General features: G+C 42.0%; 1 protein-coding gene across 1 annotated transcript in view; it reads left to right on the top strand.

The window, feature by feature from the left end:
• LOC109910406 (kinesin-like protein KIF19) overlaps window positions 1-23,066 on the top strand; it is a 247,157-nt gene that overhangs the window by 111,989 nt on the left and 112,102 nt on the right. The window contains exons 11-12 of the mRNA XM_048609643.1: window positions 17,619-17,820; window positions 22,439-22,709. Coding sequence (XP_048465600.1) covers window positions 17,619-17,820; window positions 22,439-22,709 — 473 coding nt within the window. The remainder of the gene's footprint in view (window positions 1-17,618; window positions 17,821-22,438; window positions 22,710-23,066) is intronic.

Raw genomic sequence — 23,066 nt, 5'->3', positions numbered from 1 at the left:
GAAACGTCAGCCTTCCTGCTCCTCTGATGCTGCTTGGCCTAATTGTAGGCCAGTTAGTTTAACATCTGTCATTGGCGAAATGAAGGATGTAATTGCGGCACAATTTGAAATACATAATATAATCAAACAGAGTCAGCAAGCTTCATAAAAAGGGGATATCATGCCTGACAAACTTAATAGAATTCTTTGAGGAGGTAACATGTACCTTGGAGTTGGAGCCTGTGGGGGAGTGCACGGAACGATGAACATAAAAACTTTGCAGCTGAGGATTCGAGCCCACTTAACCTAGAAATCAGAGCCTGCTGGGGGAAATGCCCCGAATGATGAGTATAAAATCTTTACAGCTGAGGATAAATACACTCATTCCAAAATAAGGAAAGAAAACCAGAGTGACATCACGGGAAAACAGTGAGCTGATTGTCTGGTAAGGGAACTACCTTAAATAACTCTCCTTAAATCACAGTTTTTTTTTAAAAAGCGTAAAATTATTTAGGGATAAAGTTAAAGTTAGCTAGCAAGACAAAGGAAGTTTAAGGAAGACTAAGGAGGTTTAAATCATGGCTGGCGAGGTCAGCTGAGTGAAATGTGTGTCTTCTCACACGTGGGGTATCACAGATCCTACCGGAATCCACGGTGACCACGTGCATGAAGGGCCTCCATCTGCACAAACTTGAGCTCCAGGTTTCAAAGCTTGAGCAGTGGCTGGAGACACTGGCATGTCCATGAGGCTGAAAGGATAGCATGGTTAGAGAGCTGCTCACACCACACTTTTTAAGGAACTGGAGGAACAAAGAGAATAGCTGATCACCATGCAGTGAAGGAGAACAGGAAAATAGCCTTCGATTCCGCTCATGAATCGGTTGTCTGTTTTGGAAGCTGAGGACGGCACTGATACCTCAAGAAATGCAGTCAGAGCCATCTGGCACCATAAGTGACCTGACTCCAAGGGAAGGGAGGAAGAAGAAAGCAGGAGCGATAGTGATGAGGATTCATTTGTTAGGGGAAGAGACATGCATTTCTACAGCTGCAGACGTGACTCCAAGATGGTATGTTGCTTCCTTGGTGCCAGGGTCAGGGCGGCCCAGTGGTTAGCACTGCAGTTTTACGGCTTCAGGGACCCAGGTTTGATTCCACCCTTAGATAACTGTCTGTGTACACTTTGCACATTGTCCCCCTGTCTGTGTGGGTTTCCTCTGACAGTTAGGTGGCTTAGCCATGCTAAATTGCTTACAATGTTCAGGGATGTGTAAATTAGGTGGATGAGCTGTGGAAAATACAGGGTTGCAGGGAAAGGATAGGGGGTGAGTCTGGGTGGGATGCTGTTTTTGGGCCGAACGGCCTGTTTCCACACTGTGGGGATTCTGTGTCACTGAGTGACTGCAAGGCATCCTGAAGTGGAGTGCTGAAACACATTGGTACCAATGATAAAGATAGAACGAATGACAAGGTCTTGCATCAAGAGTTCAGGTAACTAGGCAATAGACTAAAAGGCAGGACTTCAAAGATTTTAATCTTAGGGTTAATTCTGGTGCCATGTACTAGTGAGTACAGAAATAGGAGGATAGAGCAGATGAATGTGTGGCTTGAATTGGGAGGGAGTGTTTTAGATTCCTGGATCACTGTAACTATTTCTGGAGAAATGGGATCTCTACAAACCAGATAGTCTGCACCTGAACTAGAATGGGACTAACATCCTTATAGGAAGGTTTACCAGTCCTGTTGGTTGGAACAGGAAATTATAAATCAGGGAGTCTGACGCTGGTAGTGAGGAAGATGCTAGGATCTATTATCAAGGATTTTATAGCAGAGCTTATAAAAACATTGGTAGAGTCACACACACAGCAGCGTAGATTAACAAAAGAAAAATCATGCTTAACAAATCTACTGGAATTCTTTAAGGATGCAACTGGTAGAGTTGATCAGGGAGAGCTAGTGGATGTAGTTTATTTGGACATACAGAAAACTTTTTTTGAAAAAGTCCCACATAAGAGATTAATTTGGAAAATTAAAGTGCATGGGATTGGGGATAGTGTAATGAGATGAACAGAAAATTGGTTAGCAGATAGGAAACAAAGAATAAGAGTAAATGGGTCTTTTTCTGAATGACAGACAGTGACAAGTGGGATACTACAAGGATTGTGTTTAGGACCCCAGCCATTGATAAAATATGTTAATGATTTAGATGTGGAAACTAAATGTAAGATCCCAAAACCTGCAGATGAATCAAAGTTGAGTGCAGGATTAAACTGCGAGGAGGATGCAGAGGTCTTGCAGTGTCATTTGGACAAGTTGAATGAGTGGGCAAATGCATGGCCAATGTGGTATGATGTGGATAAATGTGAATTTATCCACTTTGGGAGCAGAAATATGAAGACAGATTATTATTTGAATGTCTATGAATTGAAAGGGAGGAATGATCAATGAGACCTGGGGGTCCTCGTGAACCAGTCACGAAAGTATGAGGTGCAACAAACAATAAAGAATACAAACTGAACTGAAGGGTCACTGGACCCGAAACATTAACTCTGCTTTTTCTCCATAAATGCTGCCAGATCTGCTGAGTTTTTCCAGCAATTTCTGGTTTTGTTTCAGATTTCCAGCATCTATGGTTCTTTGGTTTTTTGAAGAATGCAAACTATATGTTGGCTTTGTAATGACAGGATTCAAGTGCAGCAACAAGGAAGTCTTGCTGCAGTTACACAGGGCATTGGTGAGGACACTCCTGGAATATTGTGTGCAGTTTTGGTCTCCTTATCTGAGGAAGGATGGTCTTGCTATTAGGGGGAGTGCAGCAAAGGTTTATCAAATTGATTCCTGGGATGGTAGGACTGGCATATGAGCTGGGATTAAGGAGTTCAGAATTTTATTCACTTTAACTTAGAAGAATAAGAGGGGATCGAAAGGAAACCTGTAAAATTCTAACAGGATTAGGCAGGTTAGATGCAGAAAGCATGTTTCTGATGTTGAGGAGTCCAGAACCAGAACTCAGTCACAGTTTAAAAATAAGGGGTGAAGTTCTTAGAACTGACATGAGGAGAAATTTCTTCACTCGTGTGGTGAGTCTGTGGAATTCACTACAGAAAATGGTTAAGAACAAAATAGTATGTGTTTTTAAGAAGGAGGTGGCTACAACTCTTGTGGCCAAAGGGATCAAGGGATATAGGGGAAGGGCAAGATTAGAGTATCAGCTTAATGCTTAGCCATGATCATATTGAATGGTGGAGCAAGCTCCAGGGATTGAACAACTTATTCCTGTTCCTATCTCCAATGTTTCCGTAACAGGTACAAAGGGAGCCAAACAATGGAGGCCCTAGAGGAGTATAAAAATACAATGGTAGGGAGTGGGGGGGAAGCTCAAGAAAGCAATTAGGACAGCAAAGAGAGGGTATGAGAAACCACTGGCAGGCAAGATTAGGGAGAGGATATTCTACAAGTGTTTAAAGGGAAAAAGAATAACCAGGGAAAGAATAGGGCCTATGAACAGAGCAAAGCGGCGATCTGTGCATGAAGCTGGAGGACATTGGTAGAATGTTAAATGAGTACTTCAGATATGTCTTTACTTGGGAGAAGGAGCATGCAAATACTGAGTTCAAGAAGATGGTCTGTGAAGTTCTAGAGCAGACTGATCTAAGAAATGATGAGGTATTAGAGATTCTGGCGGATTTATAGATGGACAAATCCCTAGGTCCAATTTTATGTAGGAGACAAGAGGGGAAATTCCCAAATTTTCAAATTGTCTGGCCACAGGAGAGGTGCCAGACGTTTGGGGGGCAGCTAACGAGGTTCCACTTCATAAGGGTGGTTGTGATAGACCAGTGAATCTCACATCAGTGGTAGGGAAACTATTGGAGACAATAGTGAAGGAGAAAATTAATCTCCATTTGGAGAGGGAAGGTTTAATCAGGGATAGTAGGTATGGATTTGGCAGAGGCAGGTCATGCCTAACAAATCTGGTGGAATTTTCTGAGGAGATAACCAAGTGCTTGGATGAGGTTGGGGCAGCTGAGGTACTTTATTTGGATTTCAGGAAGGCCTTTGACAAGATCCCACATGGGAAACTGATAAAGGAAAGTAAAAGCTTATAGGATCCAGGGTAACTTGACAAGTTGGAACCAAAATTGACTTGGTGACAGGAGACAGAGGATGGTGGTAGAAGACTGTTTGTTGGTGTGAGTGAAGCCTGGTACGTAGTGACATACACATGGATCAGTGCTGGGTTTGGTATTCATAAATGAAATTGATGAGAATGTGGAGGGGATGATAAGCAAGTTTGTGGATCACTGATGGTTGACAGTGAGGAAAGAAGGTCTAAGTTACAGAAGGATACAAACAGATTGGCCAGATCCGTGACTGATGAAATTTAACCCTGATAAATGTGAGGTGATATACTTTGGAAGGTGGTAAAGTGGTGCCAGTCAAATGAGCTGCTTTTTCTTGGATGGCGTCAAGCTTCTAGGGTGTTTTAAAGTTTATATCTAACCAGGCAAGCAGAAATTATTCCATCACACTCCTGACTTATGTTTGGTAGATGGCAGACAGGCTTTGGGGAGTCAGGAGGTGAGTTATTGCTGCAAAATTCCTAGGCTCTGGCCTGCTCTTGTAGTCAGTGTTTATGTGGTGAGTCCAGTTGACTTTCTGGACATGTATTAAACCTTGGAATGTTAATGGCAAGGGTGGGATGGGGAGGAGTTTCAACGATGAAAATGCAATGATGATAATGATGATGATAATTGAACATCAAGAGGCAATGCTTAGATTCTCTTTTGTTCGAGATGGTCATTGCTTGGCATTTGTGTGACATGAATGTTACTTGTTACTTGTCACTTTTCAGCCCAAACTGGATATTATCCAGGTCCTGCTGCATTTGGACAAGAATTGTTTCAGTATCTGAGCAATCGCTAATGGTGCTGTACATTGTGCAATCATCAGTGAACATCCCTGCTTCTGACTTTTTTGATGAAGGGGTCATCGATGAAACAGCTGAAGATGGTTGGACCTAGGATACTACCTTGAGGAACTCCTGCAGAGATGTCCTGGAGCTTGGATGACTGGCCTCCAACAATGATAAACATTCAGGATGGCATGGTGGCACAGTGGTTCGCACTACTGCCTCACAGCAGCCAGGGACCTGGGTGCAATTCCACTCTTGGGTGACTGTCTGTGTGGAGTTTGCACATTTCCCGTGTATGATTGGGTTTCTGCTCGGTGTTCAGGTTTCCTCCCACAGTCCAAAGATGTGTAAGTTAGGTGGATGAACCATGCTAAATTGTCCCGTAGTGTCAGGGATGTGAATTAGCCATGGAAAATGTAGGGTTACAGGGATAAGATGGTGGGATGCTCTTCGAAGGGTTGGTGTAGGTCGAATGGCTTCTATCTGCACTGTAGATCTCTAACTGTCCTGCTTTGTGCATCCATCCAGTGAAGAATTTTCCATATGATTCATGTTAACTCCAGTTTTGCTAGAGCTCCTTGATGTCACACTCACTCAAATGTAACCTTGATATCAAGAACAGTCATTCTCACCACACATCTGGAGTTAACCGCTTGTCCATATTTGGACCAAAACTTTACTGAGGACAGGAGCTAAGTGTCTTGCCAGAACCCAAATTGAACATCAGTTATTCCCTTGCAAATGCCACTTGACAACATTGTTTGAGGACCCTTTCTATCACTTTGCTGATGATCACCAACAGACTGATGGGGCAGTAATTGGCCAGGTTGTATTTATTCTGCTTTTTGTGAACAGGACATACATTGCCAATTTTTCACGTTGTCAGGTAGATATCAGCGTTACAGGTGTGCTGGAACAGCTTGGTTAGGGCTGTGCCTGGTTCTACAGCACGTCTTCAGTACTATTACTGGAATATTGTCAGGTCTATAGCATTTGAAGGGTGCAGTGTTTCTGCTGTTTTTGATATCAGGTTTTCCTTGCTGCCACACCCTCTCTGCATTCACATCCCTAAACGTTTTGACTTGATATCTGCCGGTCTTAAAAGTTACCTTAAAAAAAAATCTGTTCCTCTTGTTCTAACCTCGATCCTTATCCAGTATCCCCCAAACCTTTGAGGAGGGATTAAATGTGCTCACTTGTGATGTGTTTGGAGGCAGGGAGGGCATTTAATCATACAGGAATATAGTATATGAACACCCTTTTTCAAGAAGAAATCCAGTGTAGGAAGGCCCATGGTTGGACTTCCTGTCTCCTCCCTAATTGAGGCTGTTGTGTGTGTCTTTAATGATCACTTCAGAACATCATGCCAGTGCTGCTGGTGGGTGAACAGTAGGGGGCAAGCCAGTCACCACACAGGGAGCACAACAGGTACATTTGCATAGGCAATGCATGGTCTCTCGGGAGGCTGTGAGGGTCCGTAATTCAAAGGTACATGATACAGTGCCTGATCGAGAGATCCTGCATTGCAAAGTGTGTGGGGGGCGGGGTGCAGCCTGCTGGGATTTACACCCTCCTCCTGGTTCTGAACTTTCTTCTCTTTCCCCCACCCCTTCTCATCCACCAGGCCATGTTGTCATCCCTTCCATCATGTACCTGTAGTCAGGTCAGTTCAGGCCTCTGGCCACCAATCTGGGCAGGCGGGTTTTCCCAGTCTGCAATCCTCGTGCTGGGAATGTACACAAGAGACCTCTCAACCTGCTTGAGTGTGATGTAGAACTGGTGAGCTTTCCTGAACGAGGCTATGAAGGTCCCAACACTGGGTCTCCCAGCCATCAGGCAAGACCCCTGTCACCTTCACAAAACCATCCCATGCCCTAAAACCTACGCAGGCACAACACTCAATGGTGGAAATCGTTGATCCATTTTGTTTAAGGCACTATTTAAATACAAGTTGTTATTGAATAATTGAAGTCCATGAAGAGAACTATTGTTTTTTTCCCCAAAAGAAACATGAAATACAGTGAATTGCATAATTGACACCAAGCTCCAAATCAACAGTAACTGAAACACAATGCTTTGATTGGAATTAGAAGTAGATTTGAGTGTTTGAATAGTTGATCTGAGCTGATAAGTATGTGTAAAGTACCTAACACTCTTTGTAACTAACCTTGGAAAAAGAAACTTACATTGGAACAATCTGTAGGTCCTTGGATTAGAATGTTCCAATTGTTACAAAAAGTATCTGTGAGAATGAGTTGAAGATGTAGGATGGGTGACTGGGAATTTTAGAAGAACTTAGTTTAGCTTATGGTGGATAGAATGAACAACCCCTCACTAAGAATTATTGGCTTACAGTTTAATAAGCTTAGAATTTGAAAATAGATGTGCAGACTCCTCACTAACTTTGTTCTCATTATGCTCCCATCCCTTTGTCTTCTTTGAATGCTTCATCAGTTTTCCATTAAAAATGTCTCAAGACCTCTCTCAGACTACCAGGCACCATAATGGATACGGACAAGTCTTTTACTCACCCCTCAATCTGGCTTTAATATTTCGCCTTTGTCAATCCATGGTACTGGCTCCCACTGATTTCCTGCACTGAACCTTATCTGTGATCCATTGCCCATCTTAACACCCAACCCAGGCCCTACTCTTCATACTGATCCTCATACCTCTTCATAGTGACTTCCAGTAACACTAACCTGAGCTTCTGCACATTTACAGCAGTCCCACTTCTTCACACTTGTCTGACAATGTTGAAATGAGGTTTCAGACTCAGTATCTGAAGACCTTTGGAACCTGCCCAGGTGGTGAACTATGCCTCTCATGCCCCACGCAAAGAAAATTCTTCATGAAACCATTTCAAGCATTTTCTGTTTGAACCCCATGGTGCCTCTGTTCACTTATGTGATGTGTTTCTTACTGCACATCTTTTGACAATCTGCATACATGAAAATGTCATGTCCTTTTATAATACAGTGCTACTGTTGCGATGAGAGGACTGCACTTATAGTCACCTCTCCACCAGTTACCCACTCATGTAAATGAGTTGATTAAATTACCAAAACAGCTAATTGCCTTTCTTTTGTTCAGCTATCCAAAATGAAAGAAATGTCCACCAGGCTTATTCAATAAATTAAAAGTAATCTGTTTATTATACACAAAACTTATTCTTAAAGCAAGTGACAAACAACCTTGAAGCTAAGGGCCTGTAGTCATGGATGAGTGGTTAAGGTGATGGATTCGAAATCCATTGGGGTTCCCCAACATAGGTTCAAATCCTGCCAACTGTGTTTCGGGGTGGCATGGTGGCTAGCACTGATGCCTCACAGTGCTAGGGACCAGAGTTCGATTTTGCCCTCGGGCAACTGCCTGTATGGAGTTTGCACATTCTCCCTGTGTCTGTGCTGGGTTTCCTCTGGGACCTCTGGTTCCTCCCACAGGTGGATGGGCCATGCTAAATGGCCTGTACTGTTCAGGAATGTGTAAATTAGGTGGGTTGTAGAAGGATGAGTCTGGGTGGGATGCTCTGAGGGTCGGTGTGGACTTGTTGGGCTGAAGGGCCTATTTCCACACTGTAGGGATTCAATGATTCTGAATTAAACTGGATCCCATTAATCCCTCACAAAACACACAAAAGGGAGTCTCTGTAGAGATGTTTTTCTTTTAAAAAAAAAAGAGACAAAAGAAGCAAAAACAGCCCTGTGGACCATAATATGACAACTTCATGTTCACTGGATTTCCTGAAGATTTGCTGATTTGCTGACAGCTGTAGATTGATGCTAAACTTCCAGTTCTGATCCCAGCCAACTTGGATTTGAGTGTTTCACAATTGCTCATAGTCCACTTCCTCCAGATGTTACCAGGCAGACAGAAATATTGACACTGAAATATTAATATAAAATATAAAGTATGAAAACCACTACTGGGAACAGGACTTCAGGAGAAACAGACCACAATTTCTCAAATGTCGTCTTTTCTCTGAATCCTTTCTGTAAAGTGGAATTTCCATTCCAAAAAGGTTTGCAAGACAGCCACTAGTAAAGAGACAAGCCTCAACCTCCAGCCATCTCAAAGTTAGTTTTTCCCCAGTAATTAAGGCAATTAAACCCTATCTCTTATCTCCTCCAAACCTTTGTTTGGCCAATTCTCCAAAGTCACTATATTTCCAGTTTTTAAAAAGGCAGTTTACAACACACATGAAACTGTTGACTTCAGTTTCTAAGAAAATATGATAAAATGTTTATCAATCTAGAGGTTGTCCAAGTAGTCCAGAAGATTCCAGACTTTCCCCATATATTCCTTCAGTACAAATAAGTATTCCCAATACTTGCCACAATGTGATAGTCTAATGAGGAACTTAAAAAAATGTATACTCAGAACTCCTGCCAGCTTCTTTCTGATTTAACTCGGGACATTATTCAAAGCATGTAAATTTGAAGCAGTTCCATAATACAACATAAACCTCAAGCATAATACTGTGAATGCCAGCCAACCTTTTCTATTAATCACATTTGTCAATACCAACTTCTTAACTAATCTGTGTACTTAGCTAGCTAATCTTCAATGTATGCAAATCTAACCGCTCACTAACATGAAGGATTTGTCCATAATTGATAGCAGACTCAAATTTACAATCATTCAATTTAATCTTCAGGATCAGGATTGTTACATTGACTTCTCTTAAGTGCCTTACCATGATGTGCAAGTCTAATGAGGAATAAAAAAACGTACAGTCAGAGGTTCTATTACCTCCTTTCTGATTGAACTCATAATATTATTCAAAACGTGAACTGGAAGTAGTTTGTTAATAATAACATAAACCACAAGCATAATATTTTGAATGCCAGACATCTGCAATAAAAACAGGGGATGGTAGAAACAATCAAGGTCGGGCAACATCCCTGGGGAGTGAAACCAAGTTGATAGCCCTGATAGGTCAGAGGAGCTGGGGAGGCTGGTTTGTGTTATGTGGTGTGGGGTTTGAAAGGCAAGAAATCTAACGGGATTAGAGCAGTGGTGGCCTTTACAGAGGGGATGGTTTGGATACAATCTTAATACATTCCAAAAGATGGGAAAGGAAGGGAAACAAAGCTAAAGTTGGCAGGATGAAGCAGAATAAAGAAGGTGAATGATAGATGATAATTCTGTGTGAATATAACAAAGTATAAAGGACAAGTGGTAAAGGAAAGAGTAAGGGCAGAGAAATAGTAAAAGGATAGATCAATAGTGAACACAGATGTCATTCTTAAGCATTTTTCCAGCAAAACAGTGGTCAAAGAAGCATTGTTCTTTATGGATAAAGATGGAGATTGAATGGTGGAGATGGAAGCTAGTCCTGAGGCACTAAAAGAGGAAATTGTCAAAACAATAGGAAACAATGAGGTCCACATTTCCTTCACCTCCAACACCCTCCCACAGCCCTACGGCACCTTCCCCTGTAACTGGCAAAGGTGCAACACCTGCCCATTTACCTCCTCCATTCTCATTATCCAAACATACCTTCCAGGTGAAGCAACACTTCACCTGCACTTCCAAGAATCTAGTCTACTGCACTGGCTGTTCACAATGTGGTCTCCTCTACACTGGGGAAACAAAACGTAGAGTAGGTGACCGCTTCGCAGAACATCTACATTCCGCTCGCAAAAAAGGCCCTGAACTACCTGTTGCCTGCCACTTTAACGCACCACCCTGTTCCCTGGCCAACATCTGTGTCTCTGGCTTGCTGTGTTGTTCCAGCAAAGTTCAACGCAAGCTAGAAGAACAACACCTCATTTTCCGCTTGGGGACCCTGCAGCCCTCCGGACTCTATATCGAGTTCAATAATTTTAGGGCCTAAACTCTCCCAAGTCCCAGCGCCCTACCCCACACACAAGGCCTTGTTACCACATAACCTGCCATTACACACTACCTGTTATTTGTCACTAATACTCCCCATTAACAACTATTCACCCTCCCAGCCATCATTATCAACTCTTTGCCTGTCCAACTGCTCTTCTCTCTCTTTAGGCTCTATCCTATCGTTTACTCCCTACCCATCCCCCTCCCCTTTTCTCTGCATATAAACTGATGTTTTCCCAGCCACCATCAGTTCTGAGGAAGGTCACCAGACCCAAAACATTAACTGTTTTCTCCTTCACAGATGCTGCCAGACCTGCTGAGCTTTTCCAGCAACTTTGGTTTTGTTCCTGATTTTACAGCATCTGCAGTTTCTTCGGTTTAAATTACAGATTTGCTTGTGAAACATCAGGTTGTACCTGAAAGCTGCCTACAAGGAACTTAAGCACTACAACAAAATCTGAAACACTGGTTAGCTCTTCCCAGCAGAACCTTCAACCTCATGGGCAGAGCTTATATTGGGATGTTAGTTAATCCTTGCAGGTACTAATTGCCGTAAACAACAGTAACAAAGATGGCAGATGAGGACAATCTAACTGATGTTGTGCATATGGAATTTCAAAATGTGATTAATAAAATGCCAGATATTGCGTTTTGTAAACTTGAAGTTCATGGGATAAAAGGAACAGAATCACAGAATTGTTAAAGCACAGAATGAGCCCATTGGCTACTTGAATGAGCGATTGTCTTACTCCCCACCTTCTCTCCAGAACTGTGCACATGCCTCCTTTTTAAACAATTCAATTCCTTTTAACAGCTTGGTAGAACCTGCCTCCAACACACTTTCAGACAGAGTATTCCAGACCCTAACCACTTAATGTGTGAGAAAGGTTCTCCTTAGGTCTTTGTTGCTTCAGTTGCCATTTACCGGAAATCAGCAGCCTCTTGTTGTCCATCTCTCTGCCATTGTTAAAGGTTGGTCACTACCTATTTTTATCAGATGTCTTTTTAATTGATTTTAAATGCAGATATCAAATCTCCTGTCAACCTTCTCTTCAAAGAAACAATCCTAACTCCTCTATAAATGAAGTTCTGCATTCTGGGTACCAAGCTCCTGAATCTGCTGATCTTAGTCTAACGGCTTTCCAAACTGCAGAGCCCAGAACTAGCACAATACTACACCAGGGCTAATCTAGAGTCTTAGAATCAGTACAACTTCCTTACTTTTGTTCTCAATGCTCTGAGATACCTACGCAATCTTTAGCCAAAGAGAGGCTCAATCTTGATAAACAGAATAGGTTTAGAAGGGTCAGATGCAGTCTGCTTTATTAGCCACTCTCTCAAATGTCCTTACCCTTTCAATGATTTGTGCACATAAACACCCAGGTCTTTTGCCCTTGCATCCCTTTAGAGTTATGCCTTTATTTTTATAATGTCTCTCCCATGTTCTTCCTACAAAAATGAATCACTTCACCGAATTCTCTATACTGAACTTCATCTGTCACTTGTCCACCCACTCCAACAACTGCACAAATTATGACACACGAATAAAAAGCAGGATTACTCTCCGTGTGAAAAAAACTTGCTCCTTACATCTCCTTTGAACTTTCCCCTTTTAACTTTAAATGCATGCCCCCTAATATTAGACATTTCAACTGTGGGGGGAGAAAGATTCTGACCGTCAACCCTATCCATGCATCTCAATTTTATAGATTTCTATCAAGTCTCCCCTCAGTCTCCGCCACTCCAGAGAAAACAACCCAGGTTTTTCTAGTCTTTCCTTGTAGCTCACACCATCTAATCTACGCAGCATCCTGGTAAACCTCTTCTGCACCCTCTCCAAATCCTCTACGTCCTCCATGTAATGGGGCAACCAGAAATGAACATAATACTCTAAGTGTGGCCTAACTAAAGTCTTATAAAGCTGAACATTACATCCTCAACATTACATGTACTCAATTCCCTGACCAATAAAGGCAAGCATACCACATACCTTCTTTACTACCCTATCTACTTGTGTGGCCTATTTCTACATATCAGGAAGAGCAAAGGTCCCAGCAACGAACCCCAAGGACACAGTGGCACAGTGGTTAGCACTGCTGCCTCACAGTGCCAGGGACCTGGGTTCGATTCCAGCCTCGGGTGACTGTCTGTGTGGAGTTTGCACATTCTCCCCGTGTCTGCGTGGGTTTTCTCCGGGTGCTCCGGTTTCCTCCCACCGTCCAAAGATGTGCAGGTTAGGCGGATTGGCCATGCTAAATTGCCCGTAGTGTTCAGGGAGGTAGAGGGTGTATATTAGGTGGGTCATAGGGGGATGGATCTGGGTGGGATGCTTTGAGGTTCGGTGTGGACTTGTTGGGCCGAAGGGCCTGTTTCCACACTGTATGGATTCTAATTCTAACTCTACTATAAACATGCTCCAGACCAAGAAGCATCATTAACCACTACTGTTTCCTTCTACTCAACTAACTGGATATATACATTCCCTTTCATGGAATGAGCTATGGGGCAACACAGTAGCTCAGCGGTTAGTACTGCTACCTCACAGTGCCAAGGTCCTAGGTACAATTCCAGCCTCGTGCGACTGTGTGTGTGGAGTTTGCACATTCTCCTTGTGTCTGTGTGGGTTTCCTCGAGGTGTTCCGGTTTCCTCTCACAGTCCAGAGATGTGTAGTTAGGTGGATTAGTTATGGGAAATTCAGAGAAAGGGTAGGGGGCTGAGTTTGGGTGGAATTATCTTCAGAGTTGATGTGGGCTTGTTGGGCTGGATTGCCTGTTTCCACCCTGTAGGGATTCTATAACTTTGCTCACATATCTGTTCTGTGGCATTGTATCAAATGTTTTCTGGAAGTCCACGTACACTGTATCAACAGCGTAACCCTCACTCAGCACCTCTGTTACTCATCAGAAGTCTTCAACAAGTTATTTAAATGAAATCCAATGCTGGCTTTCCTTAATTAACTTGCATTTGCCCAAATGACCATTAATTCTGTCCTGAATTATTCTTTCTAGAAGTTTTCCCACCACTGATATTAAACTATCATGAGTGGTATTCAGATTAAAATTGTTATCTATTCAAATCCCCAAAAATGGAAGCCACTCATTTTGTGAGGTTAAATGGCCATGGAATTTAACATAACATAACCAGTTTCTTTCGGCCAAACCTTGTTGGTTAATGTCAGAGCGTACAGTGTCAGCTGCATACCCACGCGATTTATGTATCTCATTTTTCTGAAGTCTTCAACATGATGTTAAAGGATCTCCCTGCAAATGATGCAAGAACATACATGGCACTTTGTCATATTGGCAATATTCTCAAATAGCTGAGACAATCTGAATGAACACCTTGGTGCTTCTAGCAGAGTGATTTACTGGAAAGAGTTATGAACCTTTTGACATCGTTAGTGTTGTCACTATAGCATCAAAAAGGGTGAGGTGCATGCATCTCAATAGATAGGGTTTCAAGGGGATTTTGCCACTCTACAGGTAAGCCAGTAACCTGTTCCTACATTGCTGATAAGGGACAGAGCTTCTTCTGGTGAGCTTATGCTTCAAAAATATAGTTGGGACTTTTAAATGATGCAGATATGAGATTACAGTTAGGATGTCCAGAGCCCCAGGCTTATTCTCCAGGAGCATTAGTGCAAATCCCAACACAGCAGATGGTGACATTTGAATTCAATAAAATCTAGCATTAAAAGCTGTTTGAATGGCTATCACGTAAACACTCTTGATTGTCATAAAAATCCACCTGGTTCACTAACGTCCTCTACAGAATGAAACTGCCACCCTTACTTGGTCCGGTCTACATGTGCCTCCAGACCCACAGCAATGTGGTTGACTCTTAACTGCCCTCTGAAAATAACCTAACAAACCCCTCAAACTTGTCAAAATGGTACGAAGCTTAAACAAAGAAATAAAACCAGCTAAACAATTCAGCATCAACCTCAGCATCAGAAATGACAAAGGCAAACACGTCCCTATTGACTCTTCAAAGTCCTCCTTACCAACATCTGGGAGCCAGTGCAAAAACTGGGAAAGGCGTCTCACGGACAAGTCAAGCTACAGCCTTACATAGTGAGACTCTCAGAATCATTCCTTACGCGCAGTGACCCAGACACCACCATCACCATCCCTGAGTATGTCCTCTTCAATCAGCAGGATAGACATATCAGAGGTGGAGGTGTAGTGGTATAGAGGAGAGTGTTGCCCTGTAAGTCCTCAACATTGACTCCAAACCCCATGAACTCGGGCATCAGGTCAAACATGGATAAGGAAACCTCCTGCTGATTAAAAACTAACATCCCCGCTCAGTTGATTATTCAGTATTCCTGCAAGACGGATGCCACTTGGCAGAAGCACCGAGGTTGCAAAACAAAATGTATTTTGGGTGGGTAGCTTCAATGTCGGTTATGAAGAGTGGCTCAGCAGTGCCACTACTCGTTGAGCTGGTTGGGTCCTGAAGGGCATAGCTGCTAGACTGCAGGTGGTAAGCAGACCAACAATAGGAAAAAACATTTTCAACCTCATCTTCACCAATCTGCCTGCTGCAGATGCATCCATCCACTGCCCAGTTCTTGTGGAGATGAAATTTGAGTATTCTGCAGTGAGTAACCCTGTCAATCATCTACAAGGCATACATCCAGACTGTGATGTTACATCCCCTCTTAACTGGATGAGTGGAAGTTGAACAGTACTCAAGAAGCTTGTCACCAGCCATAATATGGAGCAGATCAAGATGGCTCACCACTACCTTTTCCTGAGCAATCAGGAATGGGCAACAAATGCTGGGCCTGCCAATACTGCCTACAAACCAGGAACAGATTACCATAATCCACCTGACTGGCATAATTGGTTCAAGTGTCTGAAGAGTGCATTCCCCAATGTGATCTTTCATATGACTAGTTATAATTTATTCAATTATTTCTGCTCAACATCTGAACTGCAATACGTCAGGGAATGCAGTGTACCAGCAGCTGTCTTAGCAGATTGTGGAATTGCTTCATAATTAATGTATAAACATTAGATGATGGATATTTGGAGTATTGCTACAGGCTGACAAGTCACTCAAATCCTACCTAGAACAGAAAGAATCTGACCCGAAGGCCTACTACAGCTTTATTGACTACTACACTGTTAATACGTTTGTATCAATGTATTATATTCCTATCTGCAATCTTCTGGGTCCTCCAGAATATGAAATTAGTACACACCAGCTAATTGCGGAAGAGGACATGTACATTATCTACTTTATACAGCACTGACAAAAATCATATTTCTTGGTGAATTCTTCTACCTTTCATTGATTTTGGAATTATTATAAATATAAATTGTGGACATGGTCTTTTTGTTCAAAGTGTTTTTGCTAATTCAGAGTCATTTGTCTATTTGATTGCTAACTCCATTGTGTAAAATATAGAATATAGCACAGGAAGGGGCCCTTTGGCCCACTATGTTGTGCCGAAAATGACGCCAAATGAAACTAATCCCTTCTGCCTGCCCTTGGTACATATCCCTTCATTCCTTGCATTTTCATGTACTTATCTAATATAAGTCCCTTAAATGCCCTTACCATATCTGCCTCCATCACTATCCCTGTCAATGGATTCCAGAAACCTACTACTCTTGGTGTAAAATACTTGCCCCTCACGTCTCCTTTGAATTTCTCCCCTCTAACCTTAAATGCATGGCCCCTAGTATTAGATATTTTAACTTTGGGAAAAAGATTCTGACCATCAACCCTATCTATGCATCTCATAATTTTATAACCTTATATCAAGTCTTCCCTCAACCTCTGCTGCTCAGGAGTAAATAACCAACGTTTTTTCTAATCTCTATTCATAGATCATACCTTCCAATCCAGGCAGCATCCTGATAAATCTCTTCTGCACCCTCTCCAAAGCCTCTACATTCTTCGTGTAATGTGGCAACCAGAATTGAATGCGATACTCTAAGTGTGACCTGACTAAAGTCTTATAAAGCTGCAACATAGCATCCTGACTCTTGTACTCAATTCCCCAACCAATAAAGGCAAGCATGCAATACATCTTCTTTACCACCCTATCCACTTGCGTGGCCACTTTCAGGGAGCTATGGACTTGAACCCGAAGATCCCTCTGTACATCAATGCTGTTAAGAGTCCTATCATTAACATTTCCTTAACATTTGATCTCCCAAAGTGCAGCTTACCCAGATTAAACTCCATCTGCCATTTCTCCGCCCATATCGGCAACTGATCTATAGTAATATAGTTTTACATGTAATAGAAGTAAAGATAGCAATAATAAAACGATGGCTATAGGCGCCACAAGAATTACCTCACAATGTGTGTAGGCACAGGACCCATAGAAACATAGAAAATCTGAGGAGTAGGTCTTCGGGCTGTTTGAGCCTGCTCTGCCATTCACTATGATCATGGCTTAGTATCCCGTTTCCACTTATGCACCGTTCCCTTTGATCCTTTCAGCCCCAAGAACTAATCTAACCTATCCTTGAAAACATTCAATATTTTGGCCTCAATCACTTTCTGTGGCAGAGAATACCACAGGCTTACCATGCTCTGCATGAAAAAAAGTTTGGATTGCCAACAGCCATTGGTTGAATATAATTTTAAACACTAATTAATATTCTTTAAGGATAATAACCTTATTTTAAATGATGGCAGCTTAATTTTGTTGTATTATTGATCAGAGAGTAGTGAATACAGAGAAGATTGGAATTTATGTTAAAATGTTTTTAGGTAGTTTCATTTACTTATCCAGAATGCATTGATTAGTGAATGGCACATTGCCCCTTTAATGTGACCAGTTTCTCAAGTAGCTCATTTCTACTGCAAAGTTGTTCCCAGATGCTGATCAATCTTTTCTGTGTGTCTGTGTTTTATTTCCAGTTGGGAAAGGGAAAAAGCAAAACATGCTCGGAAGTGGTGGGAAGAGAAATGGAGTGAGAAGGACAATAAAGAGCAAGATGATGATGAGAGGGAAGTTGCAGCAGCAGATGAGCTGGATATGACTGAACCACTGGAGGTTGCTATGGCGCGAGAGGAAATCGGCATGCTCCAAACTGAGCAAAGAAAAACAGCAGCACTCAAGGTAAGAGCGGAATGTACCGAGGATCCTTATGGAAAGGTAGCTAAATTGGGAAAAGTGAGAGTTATAATTTTAAATCTATAGTTTTAAAAACTTTGATTACCTTGAAAATCATTGTTATGGTAAAATACTTAAATAGATTGTCTTGAATGGATGCTGGTATTGCAAAAAGAAAGGACACTATTCTAATCCTGACTCTAACCATGTGACTGTGGAAAGCGTTAAGCAAAGAACAATTACTCACTCACATTTCTCTTTCCTCTGCCTAACATTTTATGTTTGACTTCATTAAATTTGCCCGTCATTTACCTGCAGATACACATATTTTGTTTTGTTGATTCTTCTACTGCTCAGCTGTTTCCTTCGATGCCTCTGTCCCTATTGCATTGGAATCATTTGAGAAGTTGACCAATTTGCATTGAGAAGCAATAGGAATGACCTGTATTTACATAGCACCTTTTATGACCTCAAGAAATCTCAATTTGTTTTACAGCCAAAGTGCACTCAAATTGCAACCACTGTTAGAAACTAAGAATTACAGGAAATAGGACTAGGCGATCAACCCTCCGAGCCTGCTTCACCACTCAATAAGATCATGGGTGATCACCCAACTCAGTGCCTTGATTTATGCCTCCGGCCTTTGATCCCTTTAGCCCTAAAAACTGTAGCAGTCATAGAGCGCAGAACAGCCCATTTGGCCCATTGAATCTGTGTTGATTTATCTACACTAATCCCAGTTTCCAGCATTTGGCCCATAATCTTGAATGTTGAGACATTTCAAGCACTCATCCACTTATAGGCTGTATAGTTTCCCACCTACACTGACCACTGTGAGGGCACATTCATCAGCTCTCCCCACAACATAAACTGACTCCTGTAACAAGTTCTGTTGTTTCTGACCCCAACCCCAATTTCTGACCCATTCCTAAGTGTTAGCCAGATATAATCCTCAAACTAACATGTCGAACTTTTTAAAATGCATCTAGAAGACAAAGTTATGCACTTACAAACGTACATATAAAAGTACGATGTAACAGACTCTTACAGAAAGTAGGAGGATATTATATTAAAGGGAGGACAATTCTGAAGTTTGCAAATTATGGAAAAGTTGGCAGCATAGTAAAAAGTGAATGATACAGTATACTTCAGGAGAACATCGAGAGATTGGTGAAATAGGCAGACAGAATTTAGTGCAGATACTTGTGACCTGATGTATAACAACAGTACAAACAAAATCAGAACATTCAATCAAAAATCTTGGTCAAAATTTTGGAACTTCTTCCCTAACAGTGCTGTGGTCCTACATCCAGAGGACTGCAACCCTTCAAGAAGGCAGCTCTACACCACCTTCTCAAGGGTGATTGGGAACAGGCAATAAATTCTGGCCCAGCCAATAACGCCCACATCCCTTAACGAATGAAAAAGACAAAATGATACTAAGTTGAGGAGGTGCAAGAGCAAAATAATCTAGGGTGTGTAGTCACAATTATTTATTCATTCATAGAATGTAGGTGTTCCTTGCTAGGCTAGCATTTATTGCCCATCTCTAAATATTTGAAGGTACGCTTACGTGTTTTTCAGGTAGTCTATAAGATACTTGGCTTTGTAAACAAGGAGCAATGAAGGCAAAACAAGGAAGTCACACCAAACCTTTCAAATCATTAGTTGGGGCCTGGTTGGAGCAGTGTTTCCAATTCTGGGCACCATGTAAGATAAACATTGTGAAGGTCTTTAAAGGGGCTTACCAGAATGTTATCATTGATGAGGCACTTCAGTTATGCGCAGAGATCGGAGGAGGTGGGACTGTTCTCCTTAGAGCAAGACAAAGTTAAAAGATCAGAAGGTATTCAATAAATTGTCAGGAGTTTTGAGACAGCAAGCGGAGCAAGATTGTTTCCACCAGCAAACTAGTCTACACAGCATATATTTAAAATAATTGGTAAAATGATGCAACGTAGAGAAATATTTTCACACAGCAGGCTGTTAAGACTTGAACTGTACAGCCTAACAAGATGGTGGAAACAAATTTTCTGAGAACGTTCAATAGGATCATAGACATGAAGATGATTTAGAACAATGGGAAAATATTGAATCAATTTTTTTTTCTATTTTTAAATAACCTGTACAGACTTGTTCAGACATACCTCTGGAGCAGGTAGGACTTGAACCCAGACCTTCAGGACCAGAGCTAGGGATATCACTGTGCCACAAGAACCCTCTTTCAGTGGATAAGTGCCCATCCCTAATTGCCTTGCTTGGCCCATCTCAAGGGGGCAAGTTGAAAGTCAACCACATTGTGGTGGGTTTGGAGTCACATATAGGTCAGACCAGTTAAAGAGTGCAGATTTCCTTCCCTAAAAAGACATTAGTGAATGGTTTTTCCAACAATTGATGGCAGTTTCATGGTTACCATCACTGAGACTAACTTCAATTACAGGTTTTATTAATTGAATTTAAATTACACCAGCCACCATGGTGAATGATGAAACTGCGTCCCCAGAGCATCATTCAGGTTTACTAATCTAGTGCTGTTTCTACTACACCACCATCGTGTCATAACTCACAGGCTTGCAGTTTCAAGGAGTCAACTCATGCAAGATGGACTGAATGGCCTGTTCTGTGCTATTAAATGTTATGAAGACAGTCTTCATGAGGGAGAGCAGAGACTCGTGAGCAAGTTGAGAAAGGGGGTGATAAAGCAATGAAGTCTCCTCTAATCCACAAACCTTTAGGTTTCACCCCCTCAGGAAATGGAATTGGCAGTAAACATATGTCCTTTACTCACTGAGCGCAATACCAAGGTCAATTTTTTTCAGTTCATCCTGTTAGGTTTTACAGGCTTTCTGAAACTTCCAATGATACCAAGGTTAGGGCACAGCAATGGCTGAAGAGCTCATTACTGTCTGGGGAATGTGGCACCAATACTCAGTCCTCAGAGCTATTTCCAGTTTGTGGAAAAGGGTAGCCACATTCGTTTTGCAAAAAGGTTGCTTTCTCCAATTTGGAGGTTTGCTCTATCAGACTGGTCGCAGCTCATGCTGCCTGAGATTGGACGACCAATTTTACAAAGCAATATTTTCTCCTGGACTGAAACAGTCGCATGAGGTATACCTTGTGTGTGGAACTTGCAGTGTGACAGGCATTAAAGAATACAGCAGGAGGAGACAGCAATTCAGTTACTCAGGAACTTCCAATGGGGGATAAAATGCGTGCATGTTTACATTAAGGTGCTGGCTGAGTCCTGAAGTAGGCAGAGAAATGCTGACAGCGTAAATGAAGAAAGCAGCGGGTAGTTGTGCAGATACTACTACAGATTACAGCAGCACCACCCAGCATAAGAAAGTTTAACTTTATTAAGAGTCTTGGTTAAGGACAATACCCTTTTCTTTCTTTAGCTATAGTGAAAATTCAGACCTGAGTATAAAAGACAAACAGTATTATCATCATTGAGGAGGTGGTGGTGTCAGTGGGCTCATAATCCAGAAGCCTACGATAATGTTTTGCGGCAGTGGGCTCAGATCTCATCATAGTAGATGTTTAAAATTTGAATTTAATAAAAATCTGAAATAGAAGTTAACCTAATTGTGACCATGTAACAATTATTGTAAAAACCCATCAGGTAGACTTGTCTCTTTTAGGAAAGGAAAATCTACAATCTTTACCTGGTCTGGCCTGCATTTGAATCCAGATCCACAGCAATGTAGCTGACTGATAACTGTCCTCTGTGCAATTAGGGATGGGCAATAAATGCTGGGCCACTCAGTGGGCTGTATGGTGGCTCAGTGATTAGCATTGCTGCCTCACAGCACCAGGGACCCGGGTTCAGTTCCAGCCTCGGGGACTGTCTGTGTGGAGCTTGCACATTCTCCACGTTTTTCCGTGGGTTTCCTCTGGGTGCTACAGTTTCCTCCCACAGTCCAAGGATGTGCAGGTTAGGCAGATTAGCCAGATTAGCCATGGGAAATGCAGGGTAACAGGGATAGGTTAGGGGGAGGCGAGTCTGGGTGGGATGCTCTTCAGAGAGTTGGTGCGGACTTCCGAATGGCCTGTTTCCACACTGTAGGGATTCTATGATTCTAGTCACATCCACATCCCATGAACGAATATTAAAAAAGTCTACTCTTTCTAAAATGAAGCCTTTTTTTCCCTCAACAATGCCTGTTCAGTGCATCCTCCTGATATAGCAAACAGTTTGTAACTGTAGCTTCTGTTGGCAGCATCTTCTGCACAGATGATACCTGATCCTCTCATTGTTTCTGTTTTGAAATTGGTTTTAGGTGTTGTCAAGGGTTAAATTTTGACAGAGTAACAGAAAATCCCTACTTATCTTTGAAACTGGAATGGGATATTTCGGTTCTAACTGATTGGCCAGAGGAGACTTTGGCAGGTTACCAGCTAGGGGGTAAAAGGGAAAGTTCACCTGTATTGTGATCAGAGATCATAGGAATGATATAGTGCTCTGCTCAGTTATACATACTATAGGACAGTGGCGGTGCATTCAGGAATAACTTGTGCTTTTAATTCATTGGAGGTTATACTATACACCTTTTCATTATTTTAGGACATATAAAACATTTCAGAGCCAAGTCAATAAAGATTTTGTTTCCTGTCTTGTTTCTAGTGTGAGTTGGAACAGAAGTTGGTAGACACAAAAGCCAAAGTCTCAAAGCTGGAGGACTTACTACCAAAGTGGATTAATAACAAGGATCAGCAAGAAATCATGAGTTTGCTCTGCAGAGTTCATGAGCTGGAGGTGGAGAACACAGAGATCCGATCTGTTATGCTGCGGAAAGAGAACATCCTGCAACAGAAAGACTTTGTCATCGAGCATTATGAGCAACATCGAGCCCTGTGCGATGAGATCATACACCAGCAGCGACAACTGATAGAGGGTACAGTAAACACAGCTAGAATGTTATTGTGCATATCAATTCTTATATCAAGCTCAATAGTACCAGGATCAAGTCCTGACTGCATTAATTTTTCCAAACTGTGCCACAGTACCCTGACGTCTCCAGTTCGATAAACATCAATGGGCTATCCTAATAGGGTGTAACTTTATGCCAGGACCATGCCTCATCACCCTCACCTGCATAGAGATGTTGCGCCCAGTGGCAGAAAGGTGAACATCTATTGTTGTCCCTATTGCCTATATCAACATTAGTGTAAACAACAGTTTCTACCTTTACACCTGTAGGATATCAAGAGAGTTGAACAAAAGGACAAAATCAAATTACTGTGGTAAAGAA

The sequence above is a fragment of the Rhincodon typus genome, chromosome 21 (assembly GCF_021869965.1).
Source record: "Rhincodon typus isolate 14 chromosome 21, sRhiTyp1.1, whole genome shotgun sequence".
Lineage (NCBI taxonomy): Eukaryota > Metazoa > Chordata > Chondrichthyes > Orectolobiformes > Rhincodontidae > Rhincodon > Rhincodon typus.
This window is presented reverse-complemented; position numbering and strand designations above follow the sequence as displayed.